Source organism: Dasypus novemcinctus, chromosome 20, assembly GCF_030445035.2.
Source record: "Dasypus novemcinctus isolate mDasNov1 chromosome 20, mDasNov1.1.hap2, whole genome shotgun sequence".
Taxonomy (NCBI): Eukaryota; Metazoa; Chordata; class Mammalia; order Cingulata; family Dasypodidae; genus Dasypus; species Dasypus novemcinctus.
In genome coordinates, this window is record NC_080692.1 from 22,366,968 (window position 1) to 22,393,342 (window position 26,375).

Here is a 26,375-nt window from a genome sequence, read left to right on the forward strand (position 1 = left end):
GGCCTGTTTCCTCCTCTGTAATACGATGACAATGACAATAGCTACTCCTAGGCGTACTGGGAGGTTTAAATGAGATGGTCCCTGGAAGGCAGTTCCAAGAGCTCCTGGCACACGGGAAGTGTTCAGGACACATTAGCTGAATACTGAGAGATGCCCTCAAGCAAGGAGCCATAAATGGGGAGGGGGCACATTGCAGGAATGGGGCGTCAGTGTTCCTGGGGGAAGGGGTCCCAGAACTGGCAGGCGTGGCTTCCGTATGTCTGAGACTTTACCACCCTGAACAGTCTCAGCCCCCTGGGACCACTGGAATGGGAGGAACTGGCCTGGACCCCAGGCGCTTGGGCTTTCCATGCCCTCAACAGAACTGGGAGCTCTGTGGGAGTGGGAGATGGGTGGTCAGGGAGGGCTTCCTGGAGAAGGAGACACTGGAGCCAAGCTTCGAGGCTGGATTGGGCGGCAGGGGGTAAGGAGGCAGGGCTCGTGAAGAAGTTGGCTGCCGGATGGCTCACAGCTCTGTCCCGAGGCCCCCTCCTCCCAGTACAGGCCCTGAGGTCACCTCTTCCTTATACAGCGCTGGGAACGCAGTCCTCTTTCTCCCTGAAATCCCCCTGCGGCGGCCCCGACAGAAACCTCCTTTTCCTGGCCTGGCTCTTGGGAGAGCTGCTCCCTAAATCCCGTCTTTCACAGAATGGCCCTTCCCAGATCTGAAGGCTGCGGCGGGCCGGCCCTTGCCTCGGGTTGTCCCCTCTCCCACGGCCGTGTCCCGCCGGGCTCCTGCCCTCTGCGGAGGTCCGCGGCCTCCGGGCAGGGCCCCAGCGGCCGGCTGCTCTCGGCCTCCCGCTGCCCTCCAGCCTCCTCGCCGCCCCGGGCCGGCGGGCGGGCGGCCTTCACGGGGGTCTCCTCCCCAGGTCCGCTCGGGGACTTTCTTCTCAGTACCCTGGCGTCCCACAGGGGATCTCAGGTGAAAAACAGAACACAAACGGAGGCGCGCCTTCTTACGTTTTCACAAAACATAAGCCATGAAACAGTCCCCGCCCCGACGCTTACCAGCTGGGTAAGCACATTAATTAACCTTTCTGTACCTCAGTTTCCCAATCTGTAAAACAGAGATAAATAGTGGCTGTTGTGGGGCCTGGATGAATTAATATAAAGACATATTTGAAACAGTGCCCGGTACAGAGTGAGGCACAACTATGCTTGCTACCGTTGCTGTTCCCGTGGTTCAGAGCGCAGGCTACGTGACAAGCAAGCACAGGGCACCACCCAAGCTCCCCGAGCCTCGGCTTCTTCATCGTCTTAAAATGGGTGTAATAATAGTACCTACTTCCCTAGATTGTTGGAGGACCGAAGGAGATGGCGCATGCTAACGGCTTATGTTAATAACTCAGCTCCTTTCTTAGCATATAGTAAGTTAGAAAACGCCTTACATTACACAGTAAAAGAGAAGGAAAATCTTCCATAAGAAGGAAAGAAGTGATGTGGAGAAAGTGGCCGCGGTAGTTGCTGAGGGCAGGGAGAGGGAAGAAGAGATGTGATGTGGGGGCATTTTCAAGACTTGGAGTTGTCCTAAATGATATTGCAGGGACAGTTGCTGGACATTAATAATCCTGCCATAACCCACTGAACGACCTGGGAGAGAGTGTAAATGACAATATGAACTATAACCCATGCGGTGCAGCCGTGCTCCAAAATGTATTCACCAAATGCAATGAGTGTGCCGCAATGATGAAAGGTTGTTGATGGGGGAGGAGTGAGGCGAAGGGGGAACCTGTTTTATTTTTTAATGTAACATTTTTTGTGATCTATGTATCTTCAAAAAAGTACAATTAAAATAAATAAAGGAAAGAAGAGGGAGGGAGGGAAAGGAGAAAAGGAGAGAGAGGAGGAGAAAAGAACGGCAGAAAGGAAGAAGGAAGGAGCCCTGGCTAGAAGAGGCCCAGCTAAGCTCTGCGGGAGCTAAGACCTGCACCGCAGCACGGCCTCCCAACGGCGGCTGCAGCATTTCCTGCAGGCCACGGCCTCCTGGAGGGCAGCGGCCATGTCTCAGGCATCCTCACACCCCCTCGCTGTGCCCAGCCTGGTCCTTGCCCATCACAATCACCCAAGTAAGCAAGCGTGGAATGAACAGCCAGTTAAAACTACCCCAACCTAGGAAACTAGGGGAGTAAAAAGAATTCCTTGTAGGATTTTTCTCTCCTTGCTCCAGCACAGTTCCACTGCCTGGGAGGGTGGCTGGCTGTGCGGGTGGCACGAATTGCATGAAGCAGCCACAGGGCTGTTTGGAGTAGTGTGAGGAACCCAGACTTTGGTTCAAGTCCTGAATCTGCCAGTACCGGCGGTGGGATTGGGGTAAATTTCTTAATCCTTCCTAGCCTCGCTCTCCTCCTTTGCAAAACGGGGATTGTGAAAATGAACTCATCGTGGAGTTGTGAGAATTAAACAAATTATTTGTAAGATGCCTAGCACAGTGCCTGGTAGAGGAAGATGCTAAATAACTGCTAGCCCACTGGATTTCCCAAGCCCCTGAAGGACAACAGGACACTCCGTTCACAAAATAGTTTTAGGGGAAACCTTGTACCTCCTTAACTTTTCTGGTTGGGAGCAGAAGGGCATGACTGTGGCCAGAGCCCCTTGGAAGGCCCCTCTGCCCCGGAGCCTGGCGTCACTGACAGGTGCCCATCCTGCTTTGGGGTCACCGTCCTCCTCTGGCTGCAAGTGTCATTCCCGCTGCCATCAACACCCCCTCCCTCTGCAGAGATGGTGAATGCTCTGGCATTGTTCCTTCCAGCCAATAGCTTCTGTCCTGCCTGTGATTGGTACCCCCCGAGATTCCATCGCCGTCCAGGCATCCCAGCTATGTCAGCGTGACTCGAGTCGTGTGTGTCTGACATCTCCATGGCCCCGTAGAAGGCTGGCTCCCGCCAAAGGTTATTTGGAATGCTGCTGAATGTTTGATGGCTGTCAGGTTATCTTTTTGGGATTAGGCCATTCAAGTTGCATCTGATAGTTCATGGAACAAATGAGATACACAGCCAGCTGAAACCCATGGGGCAGACTACAAAACACAAGAGAGTTTACAGAGGGGGATGCGGTGGCAGCTAAAACTAAGAGGGTGGTTTCCTCCCCAAAAAGATTTTATAGTTTTTCTTCCACATGGCTTTGCCACTTGAATTCAGAGCAGAAGCAACTCGCAAAAGTGAAGAATAGAGAATGCCATAGTATAGACTCGGTGAACACTGTAGCTGCTGGGTGACCTATAAAGGACATGGCTCCATCTCTCTGGCTTAGGTCATCCCAGAGAGCTGTCTGCTCTGTCCTTAAATTCTCTACCCAACTTTCACCCCACACCCCAAAGAAACGTACTTTTCCAAGCAAACCTAGATCCTTCCTGGGTGCTTTTTAGTCTACGCCCAACATCGCCCTCCCTCCAACCTACCCCCAAGGTGACCGATGCTCCAGCCACCGTGTCCGCTGAGCAGACCATGGACTTTCCACTTCTGTTCCCAAGTTTTGTCACCACTCTGCAGAACACCCTTCTCTTCCATCTCTGCTGGACATTCATTCAACCAAATGATCCCCTAAAGAGCCCCACCAAATAACAGGCACACTGTGAAGCAATGATACAAAGATAAGCAGACCAAGCATCACAGCCTTCTGAGCCATCAAGCCCAACTCAAGTGCCACCTCCTCCAGGCAGCCTTCTCAGTCTCCCTCTTATTGGTACTTCCATAACATTTGGTTGACTCCTATCTCCTTCTCTCTTGTATTAAAGTGAAAGCTATGTGTGTTTGTGTATACTTCCTAATAGACTATAAGGCTGTTAAAGACAGGGACCACTTACTTTACAGAATCAGGATCTCAAGGTTTTTCTCCTACAACAGATACCCAAATGCACAGAGAAACAAGGATGCAGATGCGTGATGGAACATTACTTCTAAAGGCAAAAAACTGGTGGTTGAGGAGCATACAAATGCCCATCAGTGGTGGAACATGGTTAAATCGCAGTCCATCCTTACGATGGAAAAAGCATTCTGTAGTTATAATGAATGAAGTACGTACTGGCACAGAAAAACTCCAAGAGCTTACTGTGAACTGAAAGAGAATCAAGTTACAGAACACTTCGTCTGGCATGACCCTATTCAGGTTTTGAAACTCTAATGTCCGAAAAAAGAAAACTTAAAAAATATAAATACTAGAAGCCCTTTCTGATGTGATTAGGGAGGTAGTGAGTTATCTGAAAATGTTGAGAAAATAGGAAATCATAAAAATGAATCAAACATATCAAACATTTTATTTAAACCTAACATGCATCTATTTACCAATCCTTTGACATCCGTCCAACACTTTCATTTTTCCATGGATCTGCCGATTAGAAGGCTACATCAGCTTTCATGTGTAAACCACACCCATTACGCATTGTCTGAGATTTCTAGTTTCATTTTCTTTAAGCAGAGCGAGAACTTAAAAACATGGACAGAGTAATCTGAGTGCAAGATCCTAACATGTAGAAGATGTGCGACCTACACAAATTCCATAATCTTGCTAAGCAGCAGAGTCTCACCTGTAACGCGGGCACATCGTACCCACAGGCCGCCGAGAGGAAAAAGAAATCCCGCGTGTACTAGGCCTGGTTTAGCTGGTCTGTTTAAGGCTTGTGCTTTCCCATCCTTGGAGCACAAGAAGACAAAGAAGACAACGGCCAGTCCTCAGAGCAGCTCCTCCTTGTGTCTCAACGTCCATGTATCTCTGGAACTGAGTATCTTGACATTGAGCATAGGTGAGTGAGAAGCAACCACGTGCCAGGAACTGGACTAGGAGGAAGGGCAAGAGGCCTCCTAAGTTGGTTTCTGTCCCAAACGACATTACCATCTAATGGTGAAGGGCTGGGTATACACGGGGAGGTGGTGACAATATCAGAGGGTAAGAATCAGCCTATTTTTAGTTGTAAGCATAAAAAAATAAAACTAACAAAGTAGCTTAACTACTAAATTTTAAAATTGGCTCAAGCAATTCCAGAATAGGGTGGGGGGCACTTCAGGAGATCCTTGATGAGGCTCTGGGTTCTAGTTCTCTTCAATTTTTTCAGCTCTGCTTCCTACACGTGTCAGCTTTGTTCTCAGGTTGGCGTCTCCCTAAAAAAATATATTTTTAAAGCAATTCCAGGCCTCACATCTGAGACTCTGCTGTCACGCTGAAGTCTTGGGAGTCATCCTGGACCAGGCTATAGAAAATGAAAAGTCTCTTAAGCAGATAGGAGTCACAACCCGTGGACTCTTTGTGGCAACCAATCTAGAGAAATTATTCTATACCTCCCTTACACTGACAGCCTAGGAAACAGGACAAGGGGATAAAAAGGAAATCTCAGGAATTATAAGAATATTCTAATAAAATGCTCTAATAATGACTTGAAGTGATGGATGCACAATTGGGTGATTATACCAAATACCATCATTTGTGTATTTTGATGGATTGTATGCTTTATTAACATGTACCAATAAAACTGATTAAAAAACAAATATTCTAATAAAGATAGTTCCCTAAAATCACCAAATTCTGGACTTGCCTGGGAGAGTGGACAACATGCTGTACAATCTGCTTATTTTACACATAAGGAAGGAGACACTTAAGAAGTAATACTTGTAGGTAAAGCTCCTAGCACAGCGCCTGGTTAACAGTAGGTGTTCAGTAGATGGAAGCTCTTATGCCACCCCCCGCCCCAAGATGACTCCTTCATCTGTTTGCTCATTGTTTACTCTCATTGTCCATTATGGTTTTTTTCCTTCAGGAGGCACTGAGACCCGAACCTGGGACCTCCCATGTGGTAGGCAGGGGCTCAACTGCTCGAGCCACATCTGCTCCCTGCTCATTTGTTTTTGCTCATTGTCTGCTTGTTTGTTTGTCTTCTTTAGGAGGCACTGGGAAATGAACTTGGGACCTCCCATATGGGAGGCAGGCACTCAACTGCACGAGCCACATTTGCTCCCATTTCTTGTCTGCTCCCAGTTATTTTTTTTTAAGTGACTTATCCAAGGTCTCAGAAGTTGGTTGTGACCAAAGAAGATGAGACTCCATGTCTTTTAACACCCACTGCAGTTCCTGCCATTATTTCTAGCTTTTTCCTTCAATGACAAATTTCAGGTGAAGGATACCAGACATTAAAAGGAGTAAGAAAAATTAGCTATTTAGTCTCTCTTACCCAAAGCCAGCAACCCCCCTAATGCCCGAAGCAGGGGAAACTATGGTAGAAGGACAATGTTGGGATAAGCACTGGACAAAGAGTTTGGAAACCAGGATTACGTACCTTAGTCTGCCATTAACCGGCTCAATGATTTTCACTCGCTTTGGCCCCAGTTTACTCACTTATAAAATTAGAGGTTCGGACAAGATAATCTCAGTTTATTTCCAACTATGAAATTCTATGAATGTTGGTTCTCCTCTTAACACTACAGGAAAAATTTTTTGGAACAAAGATGACATAAAAATTGAATGTGAGAAAAGACATGAGAGTTGGCTGGAAATATTTGAAAAACCCTTTAATATTGGAAAAATCTTGAAATATTGGAAGAAGAAAAAAAAACCCAATCCTGTCTGTTAAATCAGATATGGAAAGGGAAATAAAAAGACTACAAACAAAAATACATTTAGGGGGAAGCAGATATGGCTCAACTGATAGAGCTGTGCTGATGCGCTCAAGGAGTGCTGTGCCACGCAGGGATGTCTCCCGTGAAGGGGAGCCCCACATGCAAGGAGTGCGCCCCGTAAGTAGAGCCGCCCCATATGAAAAAAGCACAGCCTGCCCAGGGGTGGCACCGCACACATGGAAAGCTGACGCAGCAAGATGATGCAACGAAAATACACACAGATTCCTGGTGCTGCTGCTAAGAATACAAGCAGACACAGAAGAACACACAGAGAATGGACACAGAGAGCACACAACGGGGGGGGGGGGGGGAAGGGGAGAGAAAAAAAAGTACATTTACTAGAGCAGATGTAGCTCAAGTGGTTGAGCAAGTCCCTGCTGGAGAAGACGAGCAAGAGAGCGAGCTAGTGTGACAGGCAGGCATGATGAGCTGGTACAACATGACGACAAAACAAGGAGACACAAAGAGGAAAGACAATGAGAAACACAACAAAGCAGGGGGCTGAGGTGGCTCAAGCGACTGAGTGCCTCTCTCCCACATAGGAGGTCCCAGGTTCGGTTCCCAGTACCTTCAAAAAAGAAGACAAGTAGAAACAGAGAGCTGTAAGCTAGCATAAACAACTAGGGGGGAGGGGCAATAAATAAATAAAATAAATCTTTGGGGGGGGAAAAAAAGATTAAACCCTGCTGGTAGCAGCCACTGCGTAACTGACCTACAGTGGTAGTTAGAGACACCCCAGAGCCTAGATCTGTTACAGAACTTTCTGGAGTATATAAATATATCACTAACACCTAGATCTGAACAAAAAAACCCCACAGTCTAATAATAATACCCACTCAGCTTTATTTAGGCACTTATTATATGCCATGGCACTGTGCTAAGCACACTACAAACATTTACTCCTTACAAACACCCTGTTAGGTAGGTATTATCCTCATTTTACAGATGAGGAAATAAAGTCTCAGAGCAAACAAATGACTTTCCAAGCACAGAGCCAGGATTCAAAAGCAGGTTTGTAAAGGCAATTCCTATCCTTGTTACCATATCAATATTTTCCAAAACTCAGTCTTCATATCTTTGCCACAACAAGATGCCATCTGAACTATTATTTAACTCAATATTTTTTTCTTAAATCAACTTACCTTTTGATGTAAATAAACTTGCTGTCAAAGGAATTTTATATCACCACCATAAATGGAAACCTAGCAGTAACATCTGAGGAGTCATAGGATGATGTGCTAGTTGCCTTTTTAAAAATATATATGCTTATATATGGGTTTATATAAAATTAAAGTTATTCTTCCATCTGTTACCTGAAATCATCTTGTTCCATCATTGGGGAAACACAGAACTATCCTGTCTCACAAGCCAAGGTCCAACAAGGACCACAAATCTCTCATCCAATCCTCAGTCAGATGTACGAATTCCCCCATAATATCCTTCATGGTTTACCATAGGCCCTTTACTAAAGGCAACCCCAGCCACACTGGGGTCCATTCATCAGACAAGCAAAAGTCTGCCCCCTTCTAATATTTTTTCAGGTACTAGTTTTGCTCCCTGGGGCCAAAGTACACAAATGAGGTAAAGAGCATCAATAGTTCAATCTACCCAATTAATGGGTAAATGGAGTGCGATCTCGGATTTCATGAATGAAATCGGCCTCTAGAAGACAGAAGCATTTAATCTTCCCCGTCTACGTTAGTACACCTCCAACAGTACAGGGGGCTGCTTGCTCCAGGACAGACGGCAGTGCATGGCCCTGGGGTGTTTTGCTCAACCATCTTGACAGGCCGCCAGGTTTCTGAAGTTGCCCCAAGTGTTCTCTTCAGCCGCTCTTTAAGAGGGTGACTACACTTAGAAGTGCTATCAGACCCTCGTCAGAATCCAGGGCGGGGCAGTCTGCTGGTGAGGGGCTTACATCCAACTGGACAGCTGAAGGGGAAAATCTAGCCTGGAGGACAGGATGAAGGGATAGCACCTTCAAATATCTGACCAACCGTCAGCATAAATAAGAGAGATGGCTTTTTTCCACCAGCGATAGCATTTGTGGGTAGAAACTGCCAGAAAGTTTTGCCACTAGCTAGCTGTGTGACTTTCAGTGAGTCATTTAAGCTCTCTGTGCTTCAGGATTCTAACATCACCCGGTCCTTGGACAGATTCTATAAAGCAAAAGACCTAGTACAAGATGCAGTGCCTGGTAGCTCTGTGTTCACGAATGTTGTTAGGTTTGGATTTTGACAAAATAGCCTGTTCCGACTTAGAATTGTTGAACCCAAAATTGCTAGGCATGAGCTGGTAGGACTTGAGGTCCCCAGTGGAAGTGTATGAGAAGAGGTACACGGTCACGTCTTAGGATGTTCTAAAGTGGCTCCTCATTCATGACGGACGGGAGTTTGGACTGGGAGACCCAGGAAGTTCCTTACAAGCCTAAAATGCTGTCATTTCACAAGAGACTTGCTTCAGGTTATACAGCCTTTGGGGAGTGGGGACAAGAACTCACCTTCCCCAGCGCTAGTCCAGTGCTCTCTCCACGACATATCATACAAATTCTTTTTATTATATTGAACGCCACTGAGAAACTGTCCCAGGTGCAACTGTTTATTAATTACTACAAGTTTCTCTTTCTCAGTAGCCACACATTAAGAAGGAAACATATGTCTACAAACAAATGATTTGCATCTAAGTGCATTTTGTTGGAGCGCGCAGAAAGAACCACAATGAATGAACGCTCTCCCGTTCAAAACAATGAAAAGCGAGGGAGGAAAGTGGGACCTGGGGGAAAGCTTTGCTTGCTTGTTCCTAGTTATTAGGACATGCCAGAAAGCAAGGAGGGATGTTTTGTCTAAAGACTGCAACTCTGGGAAAACTGCTTTACTCTCCTTTCACCAAAGAGCCACCTGCGTTCCAGAAGCAGCCTCCTTTTAAGAGGCCCACGAGGGCTCTGTGCTGTCATTTAGCCACCCAAAGAAGGATCTGCAAGTTAGGGCCCATGCAAAACTTTGTGTCTATATGTGCTCTAATGAGGACTTGTTGGAGTTGTAAGGATAATGTTAGGTTAGTTTAAACTATGTGTTTGGACTCCCTTAGGAACCCTAGGACAGAGTTATATTTCTCAGAGCTCTATGTTTCACGAATCTTTTGACTGCCATCCTATTCCACTGACTCAGGGCAAGGAAAACAGCGTTTTCCATGAGCCGACAACACGTCCCAAGAGCCTACCTATGTGAGACAGAGAGTTTAAGGAGTCCAAACCCTTGATGCATTAACATCTGGAAGTGAGAATACGCCCAATCCACAATTTAAAAATCATATTAGACATAAAACATATAAAAGATGCTATATAGATATGATTCCTATTTTGATGATGATGATAATTGAGCCATTGGGGTTTTAGAAACTTAAAGCTGGAAGGAAACCTAATAAGCATTTATTACAGTCCACTACTTTTGTGGGTACGGAAACTCAGACTTGGAAACACTTCAGCTATCCCCAAGGTCCCAGTGTGCGTTGGTGGCAGAATAAGAACCAGAATATGAGTTTTCTGATTTCTAGCCTAGAGCTGTTTCAACAGCATGACGCTAACAATTGCAATCTCTTCTGCCCCTATTCCAGGAGGCACCCTGGCTAATCAGCAGGGGTCTGCATTCTGTTCTGCAAATGTCTGGGTGACCCAGGACAAGTAAATGGGCTACTCTGACCTCAAACCCCCTAATCAAAGGAGTGAAACATTAATCGATACCCTGTCACAGATCTGGGGGCAGGGGACTGTCATTCAGACAAAACCAGATACTCCAGGAAATACACTTAACTCAAAGAAGGCATGTTCTCAGAATGTTGGACCAAGGGCATGGCTCCATCCTTGCCTACTTAAAAAGGACTAACCAAGCCCCCAAACAAGTGACTCAGCCAGCCAGCCAACTAGTTCCAATGGATTACAAACAAGTTAAGAACATAATTTTAAAACAACTTAAGAACATAAAAAAAAAACCCTATGAAATCCAAGTAATAAGTAATCATGACTTGACTCAACTGCGTTCTAAAGAGAAGACAAATTTCCATTTCCTTAGTTTAAGGTAGGTCATGTAATCTGGATAAAATATCATCTCATTCCGTGTCTTTCATTCTATGGTTTTATTATTTTTTAAAATAATAAATTCACTTCTCTGGGATATTAATTCTTTCCTATGCTTAATCACTAGGCAATGTGCTTCTCAGGGGCAGGGACTGTATTAGTCAACCCTTTTTCCTTCCTGCCTGCCTTCCAAAACATTTACTGAGCATCTACTACATGCCCGCTAGATACCCAAAACCTGTTATAGTGCTTGGCACACGGTAAGGATTCACTTTTCATCAAATAAACAACTGAATAAATTACAAAAGCCAAAGGCTTTGTTCCAAAGCACAGAAATCGCTTTCATCAAAACCGTTTAAATTCTACCTTACAAATCTCAAGCGTGCCCCTGACATGCTCCAGTGTATCTCTGCAAGGACCCGTGATGTTATCAGTTTAACACATATGTGATCTCTCAGCATGAATAACCTGGATGAATGCTATATAGAATTTCAACCGCAGACTCCCAGACACAGAAGGCGGATTCAATGACGGGCCAATGTCACCAGGTCCCAGAGCTCACCCCTTGTCTCCAAGAAGACTGCATCTAATCTACAGCAGAGAAGGATGCGTTCCTAAATCTGGAAGATTTCCACGGAATGCAACATATAGTCTGCCCAAGTAAATGCTTAAGTGTCTAAATGGAAGGTCGGACTTTGATTTCTTGAGGTGAGTATAGTTTTCATCCCAAGTGTAGCAAATGTCACTGGAGTTCAGTTACTGACTTATTTAAATCATTTGCGAGATGACATAAAATTGCTGGTAATTACACCACAAAGAGTAATTATAAGAACGTTTCTTATATGAATGCAAGTAAATCTGAGCGCTGTTCGATACTCTGTTAAGGAAATTTTAAATGACTATATCATTTCATTTAAAAAGAATTACTGGAAGAATATTCAGAAGAAGGTAGGGGGATAGAAAAACTTGCTATTCACCAGTGTATTGGAATCGCACAATGGAGATCTGGTGCTGCTACTTGAACAACTAAATTTCCCGAGTTTAAATGATTTCAGGAAAACTGGCACACACAAAATGGCCTGCACAGACCTAATCCGTGATCTAAGGTCCCCTCTCTCAAAATATTCTTTTTTAAATAACTTTTCACGATCCTGAAATAATTGGTGGCCATGGGATGCTAGATATAACACAGTTCATCTGAAACTTTACATAAACTAACCCAAAATCAATTTCTTCAGGACACCTTCTTTGATACCAGGAAAGAGATTGAGTCCTGAGTTTGCATTTGCCCCACCAACCAAATGACAGCTGTCAAAAATGGAAGCATACGTGGGCATGATGAAGGAAAAGCTTTGGAAGTAAGGCAAAGCAATTTTCTTTTTCCTTTTTAATCTTCTTTGCTTTTTTTCTTTCAAGCAAGAGATAAACTAATTGTTGGTGACTTTTTATTTTCAACGGTGCAAAATTAAATGTTTGGATGATACTTCCCGGGAAAAAAACTTAACTTTAAAATTTCTTTACAGTTTGATGACTAAATTTAAGAAAGAAAGTGAAGACTCATGCAGTCATTGCAAGAAGAAGAACAGGGGGAGAATAATGATTATAATAAATTATATAATTATCAAATAGGGTTTATAATTATTATTAAATCACCTCTACACATCACAAAGAAATATTTGGTTTACAGCTGACTGGATCACAACAAAAGCAGGATCAGTAGAAATAAACTTGGATTTTCTGCTCTAACTTAACCTTCCACAGAAACCCCTCTGCTCAGGGTTTGTTCTTTTCTAAGGTGTTTACACAATGCATAGGCTCAGACTTTGTTTCAAGTTCACATAAGAGCAGATGCCCTAACTAAGGCTGAGCAAAGCAGATGCCCTTACTTATGACTGAGCTCATAAGAGTCTAAATCCACCCTAACTGGGGACTGTATAGTGTACTTATACAAACTGCTTGTTTTCAGACCAATCCTAAAATATAAAGAACATATCATTCCAGAAATAAATATTTTAAAGATTATAAAACTCTAAAAACAACCTGTTTTACAGTTCAAAATTCATTCCTTCTAATATCAACAAAAGGCCACCGAGGAAATAATTTTAGAAGAAGTTTCAATCTGTCTCCCAAAATTTGCCACCAAAAAAAAAAAAAGGCTCACCAAGAAAGCTATTTCTCTGTATTTTATTAATTAGTTTTTTAAAATTTGGAATATATGAATTCAGCATGTTGTGGAATTGTTAAAAATTGTACCAACAGATGACGGCAATCCTTGTGTTGGAAGATTGAAAAACAAAATATAGGAGAAAAAGAATATTTATTAGAAATATTTTATATTGCTTCAATTTGACTGTAACTTATCCACAGCTGAATAAAACCTTGCAATCGAAAGAATATTCAATCATACTGGGAAAGTGGACATTTTAAAGGGAAATGAAGGTTTGAACTTGAACAAAATTAAAGCTCCTAGAAAACAAATGAAGTGACTATTCCTCAAAAAAATTGTTTGACATTTTGCTAAGAATTTGCAGCTACAGAGTGCTTAACTTGACCTCCCAGAACTTAAATCCCTGAAATGAATCTGGAGCAAAACTTAAAGGACATTTGTATTTTTTCTTTTCTAAACACTTCCTTTGTCTCCTTTCCTTTAAAAAAAATAATAATTTATGCTATTTTTCTATTTTTGTGCACACAAATCAAGTGTCCATCAAACCAGTCACCAAAAAAACAAGCACTCTTAAATACAGTTTGCTCAGGCTCAGCTACAGCAGCAGTTACTGACATTTTTATTAATTTTAACTCTTTTTTTTCAGGAGAAACAAAACAAAATCTCTTGGGTTAGATCAGCAACTATTAAACGAAAAAGAAATAAATAATAAGTTAAAAATAGAGGGAATTTGTTAAAACGAAGGAAGAAAGTCCTGTTCACAACTAAACTCTGTCATCTTAAAAAAGAAACATTTCCACACTTCACATCTGATTCAAACAGAAAAATTCTCCCTTACATTTGAAACAAAAATTCCACCTCAAATCCACATTTCAAATAAGTCCCTCACTTTCTGCATTTGATTCCTACAAGTTTCTCCACCTCATTGAGGTAAAAGGTAGTTCAGTTACTATTTTCCTCCTAAGCATCTCCAGTGAAGTTCCCTGTAAATTTCAGCATAAACTCAAAATTGTCACCATGGGGTTAGGAAATAATGACACATTTCAGATTACCCCCCAGACTGAATGGTTTTAAAGACTTTGCCCAAACGTAGGGGAAATGAAGGCGCGTGGGCTCACACTGCAGCTGAAATTTTCTGTCCTGGTGGTCTAGAAGGTTCTCCCTGAGTACGGCTACCGCATGGGTACCCAGCGAGGGGAGGGGAGCCGCTCTGTACTTTTTGTCCATCTATTTGTGGAACTCTTTTGACAAGCATATTTCTAGACGGATTTGTTCCTAACACAGCAGAATTTGTCCAGTGTTGCTCAGATGCATCCACTGGAGACAGATCTTCCATGTAACTATCACAGCACGAACCAGCCCCGCGGATATTTAAATAGCGGAGGGGAGGGGCGTGGGGGTGGGGGTCGCGCGTAAAAAATTCCGGGTGTGAAAATAAATGCAGACCCCCGCCCCCCACCCAAGGAACAGACAAACACATCCACGTTCCCCCGGCTGCAGGGAGGACGGAGAGCCCGTGGCGGGGAGCCGCCACCCGCAATCGCGATATTTGGTCTATCAAGCGGAACTGGACCACGCGGAAAGAAAGAACCTTTTCCCGGGGCAAAGAGCGGCTCCCGATTGCAAAGGGCAAAATCCACTCCTCGCGGGTGGAAGATGGCGGGGGTGGGGAGGGGACGGGAGGAGGGTCGTCACGCCGGCTCGTGGGAAAACAAGCCAAGGCTCTTCCGCCCGGCGTGCCGGCCGGGCACCAGCGAGCGCCGCCCGCAGCCCCGCAGCCCCGCAGCGCCAACCGCGGAGGCGCCCGCAGCGCCGCGCGGGTGCTGGCGACGCGGCGGCCCCCGCCGCCACCCGCCCGGCGTCCGCTCCGCGCCCGCCGGCCCCCTCCCCCGCCGCTTCCTCTCGCTCTCCCAGCCCCTTCCCCCACGTGGGGATGACGTCAAAATTCCGCGAAAAAGCCGCGTGGTGGCTCCGCGAGCGGAGGCGCGATTCCGCCGCGCCCGGGGGCGGCCGAGGGCCCGAGGCGCGCGGCTCCGGGGAGGCAGGGCCCCGCCCGCGCCGGCAGCCCGACGCCCCCCTCCCCAAATCTTATTGGAAAAAAATTCATCTTTATAAAGCAACTGCATTTCCAGAGCTATTTTCGGTCTTTCGAGGCGTGCCCTGCAGCTGAATCAGACAGGAAGAGGGGGGGAAGTTCGGGTCTTTAAAAAATTAAAAAAAATTTTTTTTTCCAAGGGAGGGGAGTAAGATGCTAGGTGGGTGACAGACGGCAGGCTCTAGTCGCCGAACCCACGCCTCCGGCATCTGCAGCTCAAGGATCCGGCCCGGGTCCACGCGGCAACGCGCCGAGCGGCGGTTGAAACAAACAGGCCCGGCCCGACCCTGCCCCACGCCGCATCCCGCGCGCCCCGGGGACCCGAGGGGCGGGAGGCAGGGGCCGGCGGTCCCGGAAGCGCCGGAGCTCGGCGGTGCGGGCCGCGTGGTCACACCTGGACTCGCCGGATCCGCGAGCCAGCGATCGGCTCGGCCCCACCCACTCCCCTGCCCCGGGGCTCTCAGGGCCCGACCTTTCCCCTTCTCTCCCCTCTCCGCATTTTTCTCCTTTGCTTTTACCCCCTCCCCATTACCTCCCTACTCCTCTTTCCGCCCCTCTTCTCATTCCTTCCCCGACACTCTGGGAGCCTGGAGCCGGGGCAGGGTCGCCTCGCCATCGACTTTTACACGACCGTCGGGTTTTTCTGTTTTTTTCTGTCCACCCATCCCTTCATGGAGAAACATAGCTTTACACCTTGGGAGAGTTGGAGTGGGGGTGGGGGGAGGAGGGTGGTCTCCATTCCGGAGCCCGAACTCGCCTCCCCCCCCCCACCCGCCGCGAGCGCGGCTGCGCGGAGGCGGCGGGGCTTGAACCTGCGCGGCTCCTGAGCTTGGAGCGGACCGCGGGCTCACCTGGCCGCCCGGCACCCGCCAGGTGAGCCTGGGAGTGTGTGTGCTTAGCACTGCAGGTTCCTGCAGAGATGTGCCTATAAACACCCAACAGCCGGCTGCACCTACACCTACAGGGTTTTGTACACTTTCCAACCGAAACTCCAAAACGCGGGGAGCGGGGGGCGGGGAGCCGGGAGGAGCGGGAATAAAAAGCCCCATAAAACGTGCGTTCGCGAAGGTTGATCACTAATCCTGCAAAGGGCAGGATTTTTTTTTTCCTTGAGGGGTGAGAAAGGGATAAGGAAGAGTTTTTTTTCTTTCCTTCCACAGTGATCAGACTGACTTTAAAGCCTGAGCGAGGACACTGGCGCTTTTTCTCTAACCCGGAGTCTACACTCGACTGGGGCACGTTTGCCCAGAAAGCAACGTGTCTTTTCCCGCGTGCCAGCGGGAGTGCTTTTTAACAGGCAAAATTAAGGGTTTCACACATGGTCGAAGTGGCCACCAAAAGGGAAAACTCAGTTTCCAGTCCAAGGCTGCCGGGGACGCGCCTGCCAACCTCCGCACCCTCTCACGTACCACCCCACGTGTCGGAGCCTGAACAACGACCGGGGGATGGCTTCGATGCGAGGTTCAGGTTCGGGAACAGTCCGTAATAGGAAGGGGAAGTGAACCGGGGCGCTTAGCCGGGCGAGCCTGCCACGCGGGAGGCGCCCGAACGCGCGGGTCTCCATGAATGGAGAGGGCCGCCGGGAGGGGGCCACGCGACCCCCGCCCTCCCCTCGGCCGGCCCCCTTCAGCCCCGCGCCCCGCTGGAATTTCCCTGCAAGGCGGATGGGGGCGGGGGGAGCTCGGCTCCCTCCGGAGACTTGAAGGATCGGCCAAGCAGGCTTTCTCCCAGGGGTGGGCAAAGCCCGGCGGTCGACTCTCCCCCCCACCCCTCTCCCCCCCCCCCCCCGCCTCTTCCCCGCCCCCCACTTAAGGGGACCCGGAGCTGGCGATGCCTTCTTTGCTGGGAGGTGGAGGAAAAGCCCGTGCTCAAGTGATGTCAAGAGGCTGGAAGCCCTCGCCGGCTTCGGTCCTGGCCTGTCGGGTTAGATTTATACTTGAAAAATACCCCTTTCACCCCGCTCCATCCTGTTCCCCCCCCCTTCCCCCCCAGCAGCTTTCTTTGACCGGCTCAAAGGTGGCCGCGGTGAAGTCTGAGTAATTCCTTTATGGGGTCTTAAAATGCAAGTTAATTTATCCGGAGTGACTCAAAAAGCTTAGGTCGGCAAGTCCAACTTGACTAAAATCAATCGGTAATTGTGAGGGGCTCGACTGTATTCCCGCGAACACGCGCCTCCGCCCGGGTGTCATCCGTTGCGCGGGACTGTTTCATTTTGAGTTTGCAACTTGGGTTTTGCAGCAAGCTTTTTTTTTTTTTTCTTCCTGAAAGCTAATGGCTTCCCTAGCAATTAGACATTTTCCTCGCCCGCCCCCTTCCCTCCCCTTTCTTTGCAGACAGTAGATCGGATACTAATTCCCGCGGCTATTGATAAGGTCGGAGGCGCCCCTGCCCGGCCCCGGCCCGCGCCCGCCGCGGGCCCCGCGCCGCCTCCGCCCTCCCTTGGCTTCCTTTTGATGTAGCGGGGAACGCGTCCTGCTAAAAAAAAAAAAAAAAAAAAAGTAATCTGCCCGGTAACAATCAGCGCGCAGTAGCAGGAGCCCCAGAGCTATTGGCTATGCAAATAGAGGGAGGGGAGACGGCGCCCCAAACTCTTACTCACCCTTTTAAAGCGATATACCCCCCTCCCCACATCCTCCCACCCCTTCCGCCCCACCCGCGGGTGCAGGGGCTGGCTCCGGGGCCTAAGTGCATCGCCCACACCTCGGGTTTCTGCGCTGCCCGCCTCCTCTCTTCCACCCCCCCCCCCCTCCTTTCAGGGAACCTGGTGAATAGCTCCCCCCAGCCTGGCCTCCCCGCGCCCCGCCGCCTCGCCTCACCCCTGGTCAGGCCCCCTTTCTCTCCCGAGGAGGTTCTCGGTGGGCCTCAGGGTGGCCAGAGGGCCCCGGGCCACACCATGCTCGCTGCACGTGCCAGCTCGACCCACGCGATGGGGGCGCTGGGCTCCCTCCGGTTTCCTCCCCCAGTGGAATGCACTGAAAAGCGGGGTCGGGGGGTGGCGGGAGCAAGGAGGCAAGGAAACGCCACCACGTCCCCCTGGAAGGAGAGCCTTGACCCGAGGAGGCGTCTGAGCACATGTCAGAGCCGGCTGCGCTGGCAGCGTCTCCACCGCCAACCCGCTCGCGGGGAGAAAGCCCTGGGTGGCGAGAGAGGCGTGAACCCCGAGAAATGGGCGAGGACGCAGGACAAGGGCTGGGGGCGCAGGTCTGGGGCCTCGCAGGAAATTAAGGGGTAGCGTTGTTTGCGCAGAGGGGAGGGGTGGGGAACCAGGCCGAACCCCTCCTTCGCCCCTCCCCTCCCCCTCCCGGGCCATTTCCTAGAAAGCTGTATCAGTGTGGCCACGCTCGGCGCAGACACCTCGGGCTGCTTGTCAGCAGACGCAGGGGCGAGGAAGCGGGTTTTTCCTGCGTGGCCGCCAGCCGCGGAGGAACCGCTGGTAGCCCGGCCCCCGGCCTGCAGCGGCCCAGGGCCCTTCGCCGTGTCCTCCAGTGGCGCCGCAGTGCCCCCAAGAACAGGGGGAGCGCTGCTCGAGGCGCCTATTCTATCACATCGGAGAAAGCACCCCCCCCCCCCGCAGACCCCGTCCTTCCTGACACGCACGCCTTCCTCCTCTTCCTCTTTGTACACATCTGCGAGGGGGGCGGGGGCGTCGTCGTGGGGTCCCTTTAAGCAGGCTTTCCAAACCGCTCCGACCCGATCGGGAACTTCGGGGACCTGGTCCACGCCATCACCTTAACGTCTGAGGAGGCGGCGTGGCTATTCTCTAAAAGCTCACCCCCCCTTGCTTGTCACTTAGGAGTTCAAGGTGTGAATTGCCTGAGCCCACCCCCTCGTGAAGTGACCTCCCCCGCCATTCCCTGATGCCAGAGGAGTGGGATCAGTTTAGAAGAAGCCAAAGTTGAAAGGTCCGTATTGGGGTAGGATGCCCCTTACAGAAGGTGCGAGATTCGAGGGACTAAATAGGAATCGGTCCTTTTTTGCAGGGTTCCCCTAGCCGGGGCCCCTGGCATGCGGGGCTGGAAAGAGGGAGAGGGGTGGGGGGGCGGGGGGCCGCGTTTGAAGTTGGGTCGGGCCAGCTGCTGTTCTCCTTAATAACGAGAGGGGAAGAGAGGGAGGGAGGGAGCGATTGAAAGGAGGAGGGGAGGGCCGGGAGGGGAGGGAAGGGGAGGAGGAACTCGCGGGGGGAGCGCGGCGAGAGGGAGGAGAGCTAACTGCCCGGCCAGCTTGCGTCACTGCCTCCGAGAGCAGAGAAGAGCGCGCAGCGGAGAGCGAGCGCAGTTGGAAGGGGAGGGCAGGCGCGAGCCAGGCAGCCCTGGAGGGTCTCCTCTCCCACTGCCCAACTCGCTCCTCTCTTCTCCCCAGCTCCTCTCTCTGTCCCTAACTCTCTCCCGCAAACCCCCGATTTAGCCAAAGGAAGGAGGTAAGGGAAACCCCTTGCCCCCCCCCAAAAAAAAAACTTTTTCAGTCCGGAGAAAGCAGGGGAACGAGTGGGCGCCCGGCTGGCCATGGAGCTGCTGTGCTGCGAGGTCGACCCGGTCCGCAGGGCTGTGCGCGACCGCAACCTGCTCCACGACGACCGCGTCCTGCAGAACTTGCTCACCATCGAGGAGCGCTACCTCCCGCAGTGCTCCTACTTCAAATGCGTGCAGAAGGAGATCCAGCCCTTCATGCGCAGGATGGTGGCCACCTGGATGCTGGAGGTAGGCGTGCGGGCCACGCGCGCGGGGACCCGGGCCCCGACCCCGATTCTCGGCCCCCCCCCACCCCCCGCGCGGACACCACAAAATGGGGACGGGACTGCCTCTCTGCCCCAGGCCTGCCCGCTCCCGTGCGCGAGGTTCCCCCGCGCCCTTGGCGGGACGCGTGGCTTCGTTTCGGTGCCCGGCTGGATGCAGGCTGAACTGGGGGGGAGGGGGAGAGGAGGGATGAGGGCAATCTGGGAGAGAGGAGGCTGTTCTGGGCGGGGGTGGGGGACCATCCCGCGCGCGTGTTGCCTGTATGTGGCTTCTCTTCCCACCCCCATCCCCGACCTGCCTTTTGCGAAGCCGCCGCTGCTCTCCTTGCGGTGAAGATGGGAGCAGGAGCGCGAGATCGGGACCCACAGTAACACGCAGCTCCCCCCCCCCCCCAAATGCCAAAGCAAATTCGTCCCAGCCTCAGGTCCCCGCATGTGGTCGCGACTCCGCGTTGGCACTTAAGGGGGGGGGAGGGGAGGGAGGTGGGGGGGAGGAGAGAGACGGGGAATTCTGGAGCCCCGGAAGTCACATTGAAGAAACGTGTTTTGGGGGAATCCAAAAGAACCACTTCTTTACCCGTGCTCCAGATCTTTGCCGAGCAAGCTGTGTGCCCACGTATGCACAGCTCTGGACCTGCCGGGGTTTCGCCATGTTGCTTTGTAAACTCGGGTTGGAAAGGCTGGAAACGTCGCCCGCCGCCCCCCTCGCACCCCATTATCCCGGCCACCCCACTTCCAATCGTGCCCTCTCCCCAACCCCCACCTCCCAAAGTTACTTACAGTTTGGTGTTCCAGCTTCCTCGGTGCGGAGATTTGGGTGGGGTAGGAAGGAGGGGAGGAGGTGTGCGTGGTGGTGGGGGGGGTATCGGAGCACCCCGAAAGGAGCGGTCAGAGCCCCCCGCGGCTCCCTCGGGCGCCTCCCCGGCCCCCGTTTCTTCCCCGGCTGGTCACCACCTTCCTAGTCCCTGCCCTTGCGGGCCGCAGCCGGACACTCCCGCGGCGGCTCTCGCCCCTTCAAGTTTCCCCCGGGATCCGGAGCCCCAGGGGGCGAGATACAGACCTTGGCGGCCCCCGAAACCTCCGTTTCGGGAAGGTTGGCTCCTCCTCGGGGTTTTCACGGCCAAAGGGCTTTGCTAGGCTATTTCCTCGATTTTTAATTATTTTTTGAAACCGTCCCCCCCTGCTCCGACTCCAGCTGCCGAGGCTGCGGCGCTCTTCCTCCTCCTCCCTCCCCCTCTTCCCCACCTCTCCCCACCCACCCCCCCAATAGCGGCGCCTGGGCCGCAGGGACCCCCCCGAGCATTTTTTTCAATTGTCGGGAATGATAGAGCAGGGTCTGGGCGTTCGATTGAGACCAAGCAAGAGACCCCCGGAGCTTCCAGAATATTTTTATTGATTTTTTGAAAAGATGACGAAATCCAAAAAAGAGAGTGAGTGAGTTAGAGTGAGCAAAGAAGCGAGTAGCGTGAGGGAGCGGCGCGGAGTCGCGGCCGCTACTGCGCATTTCTTTGACTCCCGGTATCGGATCTTTAAATTCACCCCTTTTTTTAAGTTTCAGGAGAACACCCGAGCGCTCAGGGGCTCTTTCGATTTACCCCAGTTTCCTCATCTTTATTCTCATCACACATTCTTCTCCCCTCCCCCTCCCCCCCCACAAAAATGAGATCTTTTTTCTTGACTGCATAGATTTTTTTCCCCCCATTCTTTTTCTCTTTTACTGATATTATTTTCGCTGTCCTCCCAACCCTTTCCCACTCCCTTTGCAGGTCTGCGAGGAACAGAAGTGTGAAGAAGAGGTTTTCCCTTTGGCCATGAATTACCTGGACCGCTTCTTGGCTGGGGTTCCCACCCCTAAGACCCATCTGCAGCTCCTGGGTGCTGTCTGCATGTTCCTGGCCTCCAAGCTCAAGGAGACCATCCCGCTGACCGCGGAGAAGCTGTGCATTTACACCGACAACTCCATCCGGCCCCAGGAGCTGCTGGTAATGATGTGCCCTTTCTCCCCACTGGCCCAAAGCACCGACCCCTACCGCTTCCCCAAAATCTTCTTAGGGTCCGCAATCCCTCCACCACGAGACTTCTCACACTTAAGGGAGTTCTCCCTCTTAAGGTGAGACCGTCCAAGTGGTGGCCACTGTGCTGAGTCCCCAAGGCTGCCCGGGACCGGTAAATCCTCCCTGGAGATGCCATTCAGTTCCAAATGTTCACTCACCAAATTCTGAGAAAATACTCTGACTTCTCACATGATGGGAGTGGGTTCACATGATGGGAATGTGCTGGTGTTTTGTCCCCTAAGAACCTGGGGTTCACAGGGAGTTGCTTGAGTACCCCCATACAGTGTCCAGGTGCCTGCACATAGTAGCTGATCACTAAATAGCAGCTCATTTTTTGAGCAAAATTTGCCCTTTTCTTGGAAGAGTCTGAGGCCAGCACCCCCTAACTCCAGGGGGGTTGTAACCTCAGTAGAAACCTGTGGGGTCCTTCTCTGCCCAAGAATCTTTCCCCCACCCAGTCCCTTTTCCCCTCCCGCTTCACACATAAGCCGTACATATTCCGGCAGCCCTGGAATGGCAGAGCAGCTCTGAGGCCCACCTTCAGCAGTCTGCCCACCTTTCTCTGTACTGTTTAGAAAAGGGGCCCCTCTTCCCGTCCCTTCCCCCTCCCTTCTGGCATGGCCTGCACAAAGTCCACAGGACCAAGTTTCTTGAACTGAGCTCTTTGTGAAGGGCCTTCCTTTCTGGGGCTGTGCTGCCATCTAGTGGCAGACACGCGCAAGGTTGGGGGAGGAATTGCCGAGAATGCAGAGGGGCATGAATGACTTCACCTTTGAACCACTGCCAGATTTCAGCTGCTTCTGGTTTGGTCCGAGAGGCCCAGAAAGGTGCTTTCTTCTGGGAGATCTGCTTCCTTTAATGATGGTGCAAGACGAGTGGCTTGTACTCACATTCCACTGTGAGAAGAAAGGTCTGGGATTTCAAACCATCTTTGAAGGCGCTAATTGTTTCATCTATCCGGGGTTCCACCCCAGCCCCCTGCAAGAAGCCGAGGCAGACTTTAGAGCTTGCAAAGAATAAATCGTTAGGACGGGGATCCAGTTTTATTTGCTCTCTCAATTGCTTGCATTTTTTTTTTTTTTACCACCACAATGGGGGATTGAGGTGTTCTTCGAGATTAGCCCATCTTTCCAGAACCAGCCAGGCCAATCGATACTGCTCCCGCCCACCTGCCTTTAGTCCATCCCCTATCTTTTTATCCCAGAAGGTGGAGGAGTCCTCCTGTTTCACAAAGGAGAAAGCCAAGGCCTGGGAAAGGAAGGAAAAGGAATTGCCCCAGGCTACTTGGCCAGTTAGGGCAGCGAATGAGAACTGAAGTTCTGAGGCTGCCCTGGCTTTAGCAAAGGAGTGGAATTCAGGGTCCTTCCGGTGAGTAGGAGAGCAGGGTGGCGCTGGTGAGCAGGTCTCCACCTCCCCTTCTTCTGAAGTCGAATGATTGATAGGCAGATTTCCCCTCCGACCGCACGTAGATTTAAGGTTTTCTTTCTAATTGTTTCCCTTTAAGCACAGTTCCCCATAAATTTACCTGCAGACTCTGTGAGCTGCTGGTGAGGGGCCCCAAAGAGGCCACCTTGGATGGAGGAATTCTCTGATCTTGGGTCCTCCCTTCACCTTGCCCTGAATCTGCAAAATGGGGTTGCTAATGACAACCCAGGCCTACGGCCACGACTGCAAAGGTGTTCTGCGGCCAAGTGTCGTTTCCCCAAGATTGCTGCATGATGTGTCAAGGGGAAAGTTTTAACAGCAAAGAGGAAAATGACACTTTTTGGCACCAAACACAAGCAAGCTAATCTGCTGCCAAGAAGCTGGGGCCAAGGAAACTTATTTTGAGCTTTATCTGTGCGCATCATTTTTCCATGATTAAAAAAAAAACTATTAATCCAGCGATAGAGGCATAGGCAGTAATTTACTACCTAAGGGCCACTGTGACCTTGGCAGTATCTTACTGTAGGTTAAACTTTCTGGGTGGGCCCAGCGGCTGCAGCACTGCAGGGAAGTCAGGGCTGGGGTGGGGGAGAGGTGGAGCGGCAAAGAAATAAAAGAAAGTAGACTCTTGGCAACAGCTACCTGGGATCTCATTATTTTCCGCGGAGCCTGACATTTGAAGCACAAAGAAGAGCCATCAGCAACTTCAAAGCTTTCGGGGCGCACTGACAAACGGGGCCTCTTAGAATCCTAAGCAGCGTCCTCCTGAGCGCCTAAAACCAGGTCTCGATCCCAATCGCCAGCCCCCGCCCCCAGGTCAGCCTTGCATTTTTTTTTTTTTTTTTTTTTTATACTCCTCTTTTTCCTACTTTCCTCACCAGGAGTGGGAGCTGGTGGTGCTGGGCAAGTTGAAGTGGAACCTGGCAGCCGTCACCCCTCACGACTTCCTCGAGCACATCCTGCGTAAACTGCCCCAGCCCCGGGAGAAGCTGCCGCTGATCCGCAAGCATGCGCAGACCTTCATTGCTCTGTGTGCCACCGGTAGGGGCAGGCTCGAGTGGGGGCGGGGTGGGGCAGCTGCGGGCTCTTCAGGGGAGGGGCACAGCTTGGGCGTTGACGAGGGGGCGGCACAGGCAGCCTGGGGTCCGAGGTTTCATTTCTACCTCTTTGTGTTCTCTCTAACTTTATCTGAGCTGGCGGATTCTCTTTCCCTGCTAAACCTATAAATGGTTTATAAGGACAGGTGTGGTTAGGGAAAAAAAAAAAAAATTAGTGCCTGTTCAAATATTCTTTATGATGTCTAAAGTGCTCAGAAGGTTATATATACTGCTCACTGGTTGTGTTTAAATTTTTAATCTTTTGAGGAAAAGGATGGCTTGCAGATAAGCCCAAGAGGAAATTTGGGGGAGCTGGGCAAATACAGGTTAAAGGAACAATGTCGAGATAAAGCGCTGCCCGCCCTGATAAGTGGTGAGAGAGACCAAAGGAATTCTTGTTACTGTAGGGCATTTATTACCTTCTGGCCGTTCCCTCTACGGGCTGGGAGAGGGAACCTGGCTGGCTCTAAGCAAGGATTTGCTTTCTGAGCTCCGGGTCTGATGCTCTCACTTCATAAATGGCAGTTTTTCCATTTGGGGCACAATAGCCACCGTCTTTCTCATGTTGAAGACTTCCTCACCCATGAGATGGACCCCACAATTGACACATAGTTCTAATTGGCCAGTCTGTTTCATATCTTCCTAATATGGCTTAATGTCTCATTAAACTGAACCCTGGCCCAGGTTGACGCTTTTTTTCTTGGTAGTGGCCATGGTAGAGACCCTGGAGCCTTAATTGTCCAGGGAAGAGAAGATGTCAGGCATTCATGTACTCACAACCAGGTGAAGAACTGATCGGGAGGACAAATCTTGAGGGTGGTTCAGGCTCAGATTTGTCACGAGTAATTGAAGTGTATAGCTGGGACTCGGGTTACCGTTAATCGATATCTCGCTACACGTGGTTTGCCCGTTTGTACAGACGATTATGTGATATGCAGTAGGGTCGGGCTCTACATTCACCGTCAAGAGGTCAGACTTTGCTGCTTATCACTGGGTGACCTTGGGCAGGCTGCTTAACCTTTCTGAACCTCAGGTTCTTCAACTGGGAAAAAAAAAAAAGCTTACGGACATGCGCTCCTACAGTCTTTGCAAGGTGGTCGGGGGAAAAAGAAAATCAGAAAGAAAGAATGTGCGTGGAAGTGCTTTGAAAACCAAGAGATGTGAAGGGCAGACTTTCTGTGGTACTTGCTGTGAAATGGCCGCCCTCCCCCAGTTCTGATTTTATCTGTTCCCAGCACGGCGGCTCTCACGGCAGCACTGGCCAGTCTGCTCTCCTCTGCTGGCAGCAGGGTCCCCGCGCTCTGCATTCACTAGCTCCGGTGTAGGACTGCACGCCTCCTGGGTTTGGTTCCAGCGACAGGTTTCCGCCCTGGTTTTCCTTATTCCTTCTCCTGGGTTTGGTTCCAGCGACAGGTTTCCGCCCTGGTTTTCCTTATTCCTTCTCCTTCTGGACACAGCCTGGGCCTCATGGGGTACGGATGTGCCCTGTGCCCCTCTGTAGGAGAGTTAGCTGCCCTTCCTGCAGCCGGGGGCTGTGCACACGAGCCCCGGGGGGGGTCCCCCGCCGCTGCCTCGTCGGTCGCCGCTCTTTTGCGTCCTTCCCTTCCCTGCTGTCTGGCCCGGGCCCTGGAGGTCAGTCCCTCACCGACTCGGCGTTTTGTCTCCCGGGCCTGCCCCTTTCCTCCCAGTCGCTGTGATTCGCTGTGGGGGAGGGGTCAGCCAGTCCTTTTTCTCTGGCCCTGGGACGGCCGACCCCGCCCCTCGGCTCCCCGTCGCCCAGCTGTTGATAGCCACCGTTCTGCTCTGACCTCGTCTCTTGACTGACAGGCTTTTCAGGGCCTGTCCGCCCTCCTCCTGATCACTGATTGGGGTGGGAGGGGTGGGTGGCATTGCCCCAGCGTGGGCACATCCCCAGATTCTGTGAAGGCCCATTCTCTCAAGCTGGGGATCCCATCCCCCACCCCCGGCCTTCTTGCCCAGATCCTTGGGGTGGCTGCCAACTTTGGGGCCAGAGTAGGGAGCTTGGGATTCAGGGACTGAGGACAGAGGTTTGAGGGGAGCCCAGGGAAGCTGTGAAGAGACCTTACTTTCT

General features: G+C 50.6%; 1 protein-coding gene and 1 long non-coding RNA gene across 4 annotated transcripts in view; one reads left to right on the forward strand and one right to left on the reverse strand.

Moving 5' to 3' along the window:
* The window catches only part of LOC131274780 (uncharacterized), a 46,367-nt gene extending 25,403 nt beyond the window's left edge, over positions 1-20,964 (reverse strand). Inside the window, exon 1 of one of the 3 annotated variants that reach the window (XR_011646648.1) lies at positions 20,768-20,950. This is a non-coding gene — a long non-coding RNA (uncharacterized lncRNA). Of the gene's footprint in view, positions 1-20,487 lie in introns of all 3 variants that reach the window. The other 2 variants (XR_011646647.1, XR_011646649.1) reach the window with 2 other exon arrangements.
* Positions 19,087-26,375, forward strand: part of CCND2 (cyclin D2) — a 30,036-nt gene continuing 22,747 nt past the window's right edge. Inside the window, exons 1-3 of the mRNA XM_004459016.4 lie at positions 19,087-19,672; positions 21,474-21,689; positions 24,068-24,227. Of these exons, the coding sequence (XP_004459073.2) occupies positions 19,478-19,672; positions 21,474-21,689; positions 24,068-24,227 (571 nt within the window). The 5' untranslated portion in view covers positions 19,087-19,477. The remainder of the gene's footprint in view (positions 19,673-21,473; positions 21,690-24,067; positions 24,228-26,375) is intronic.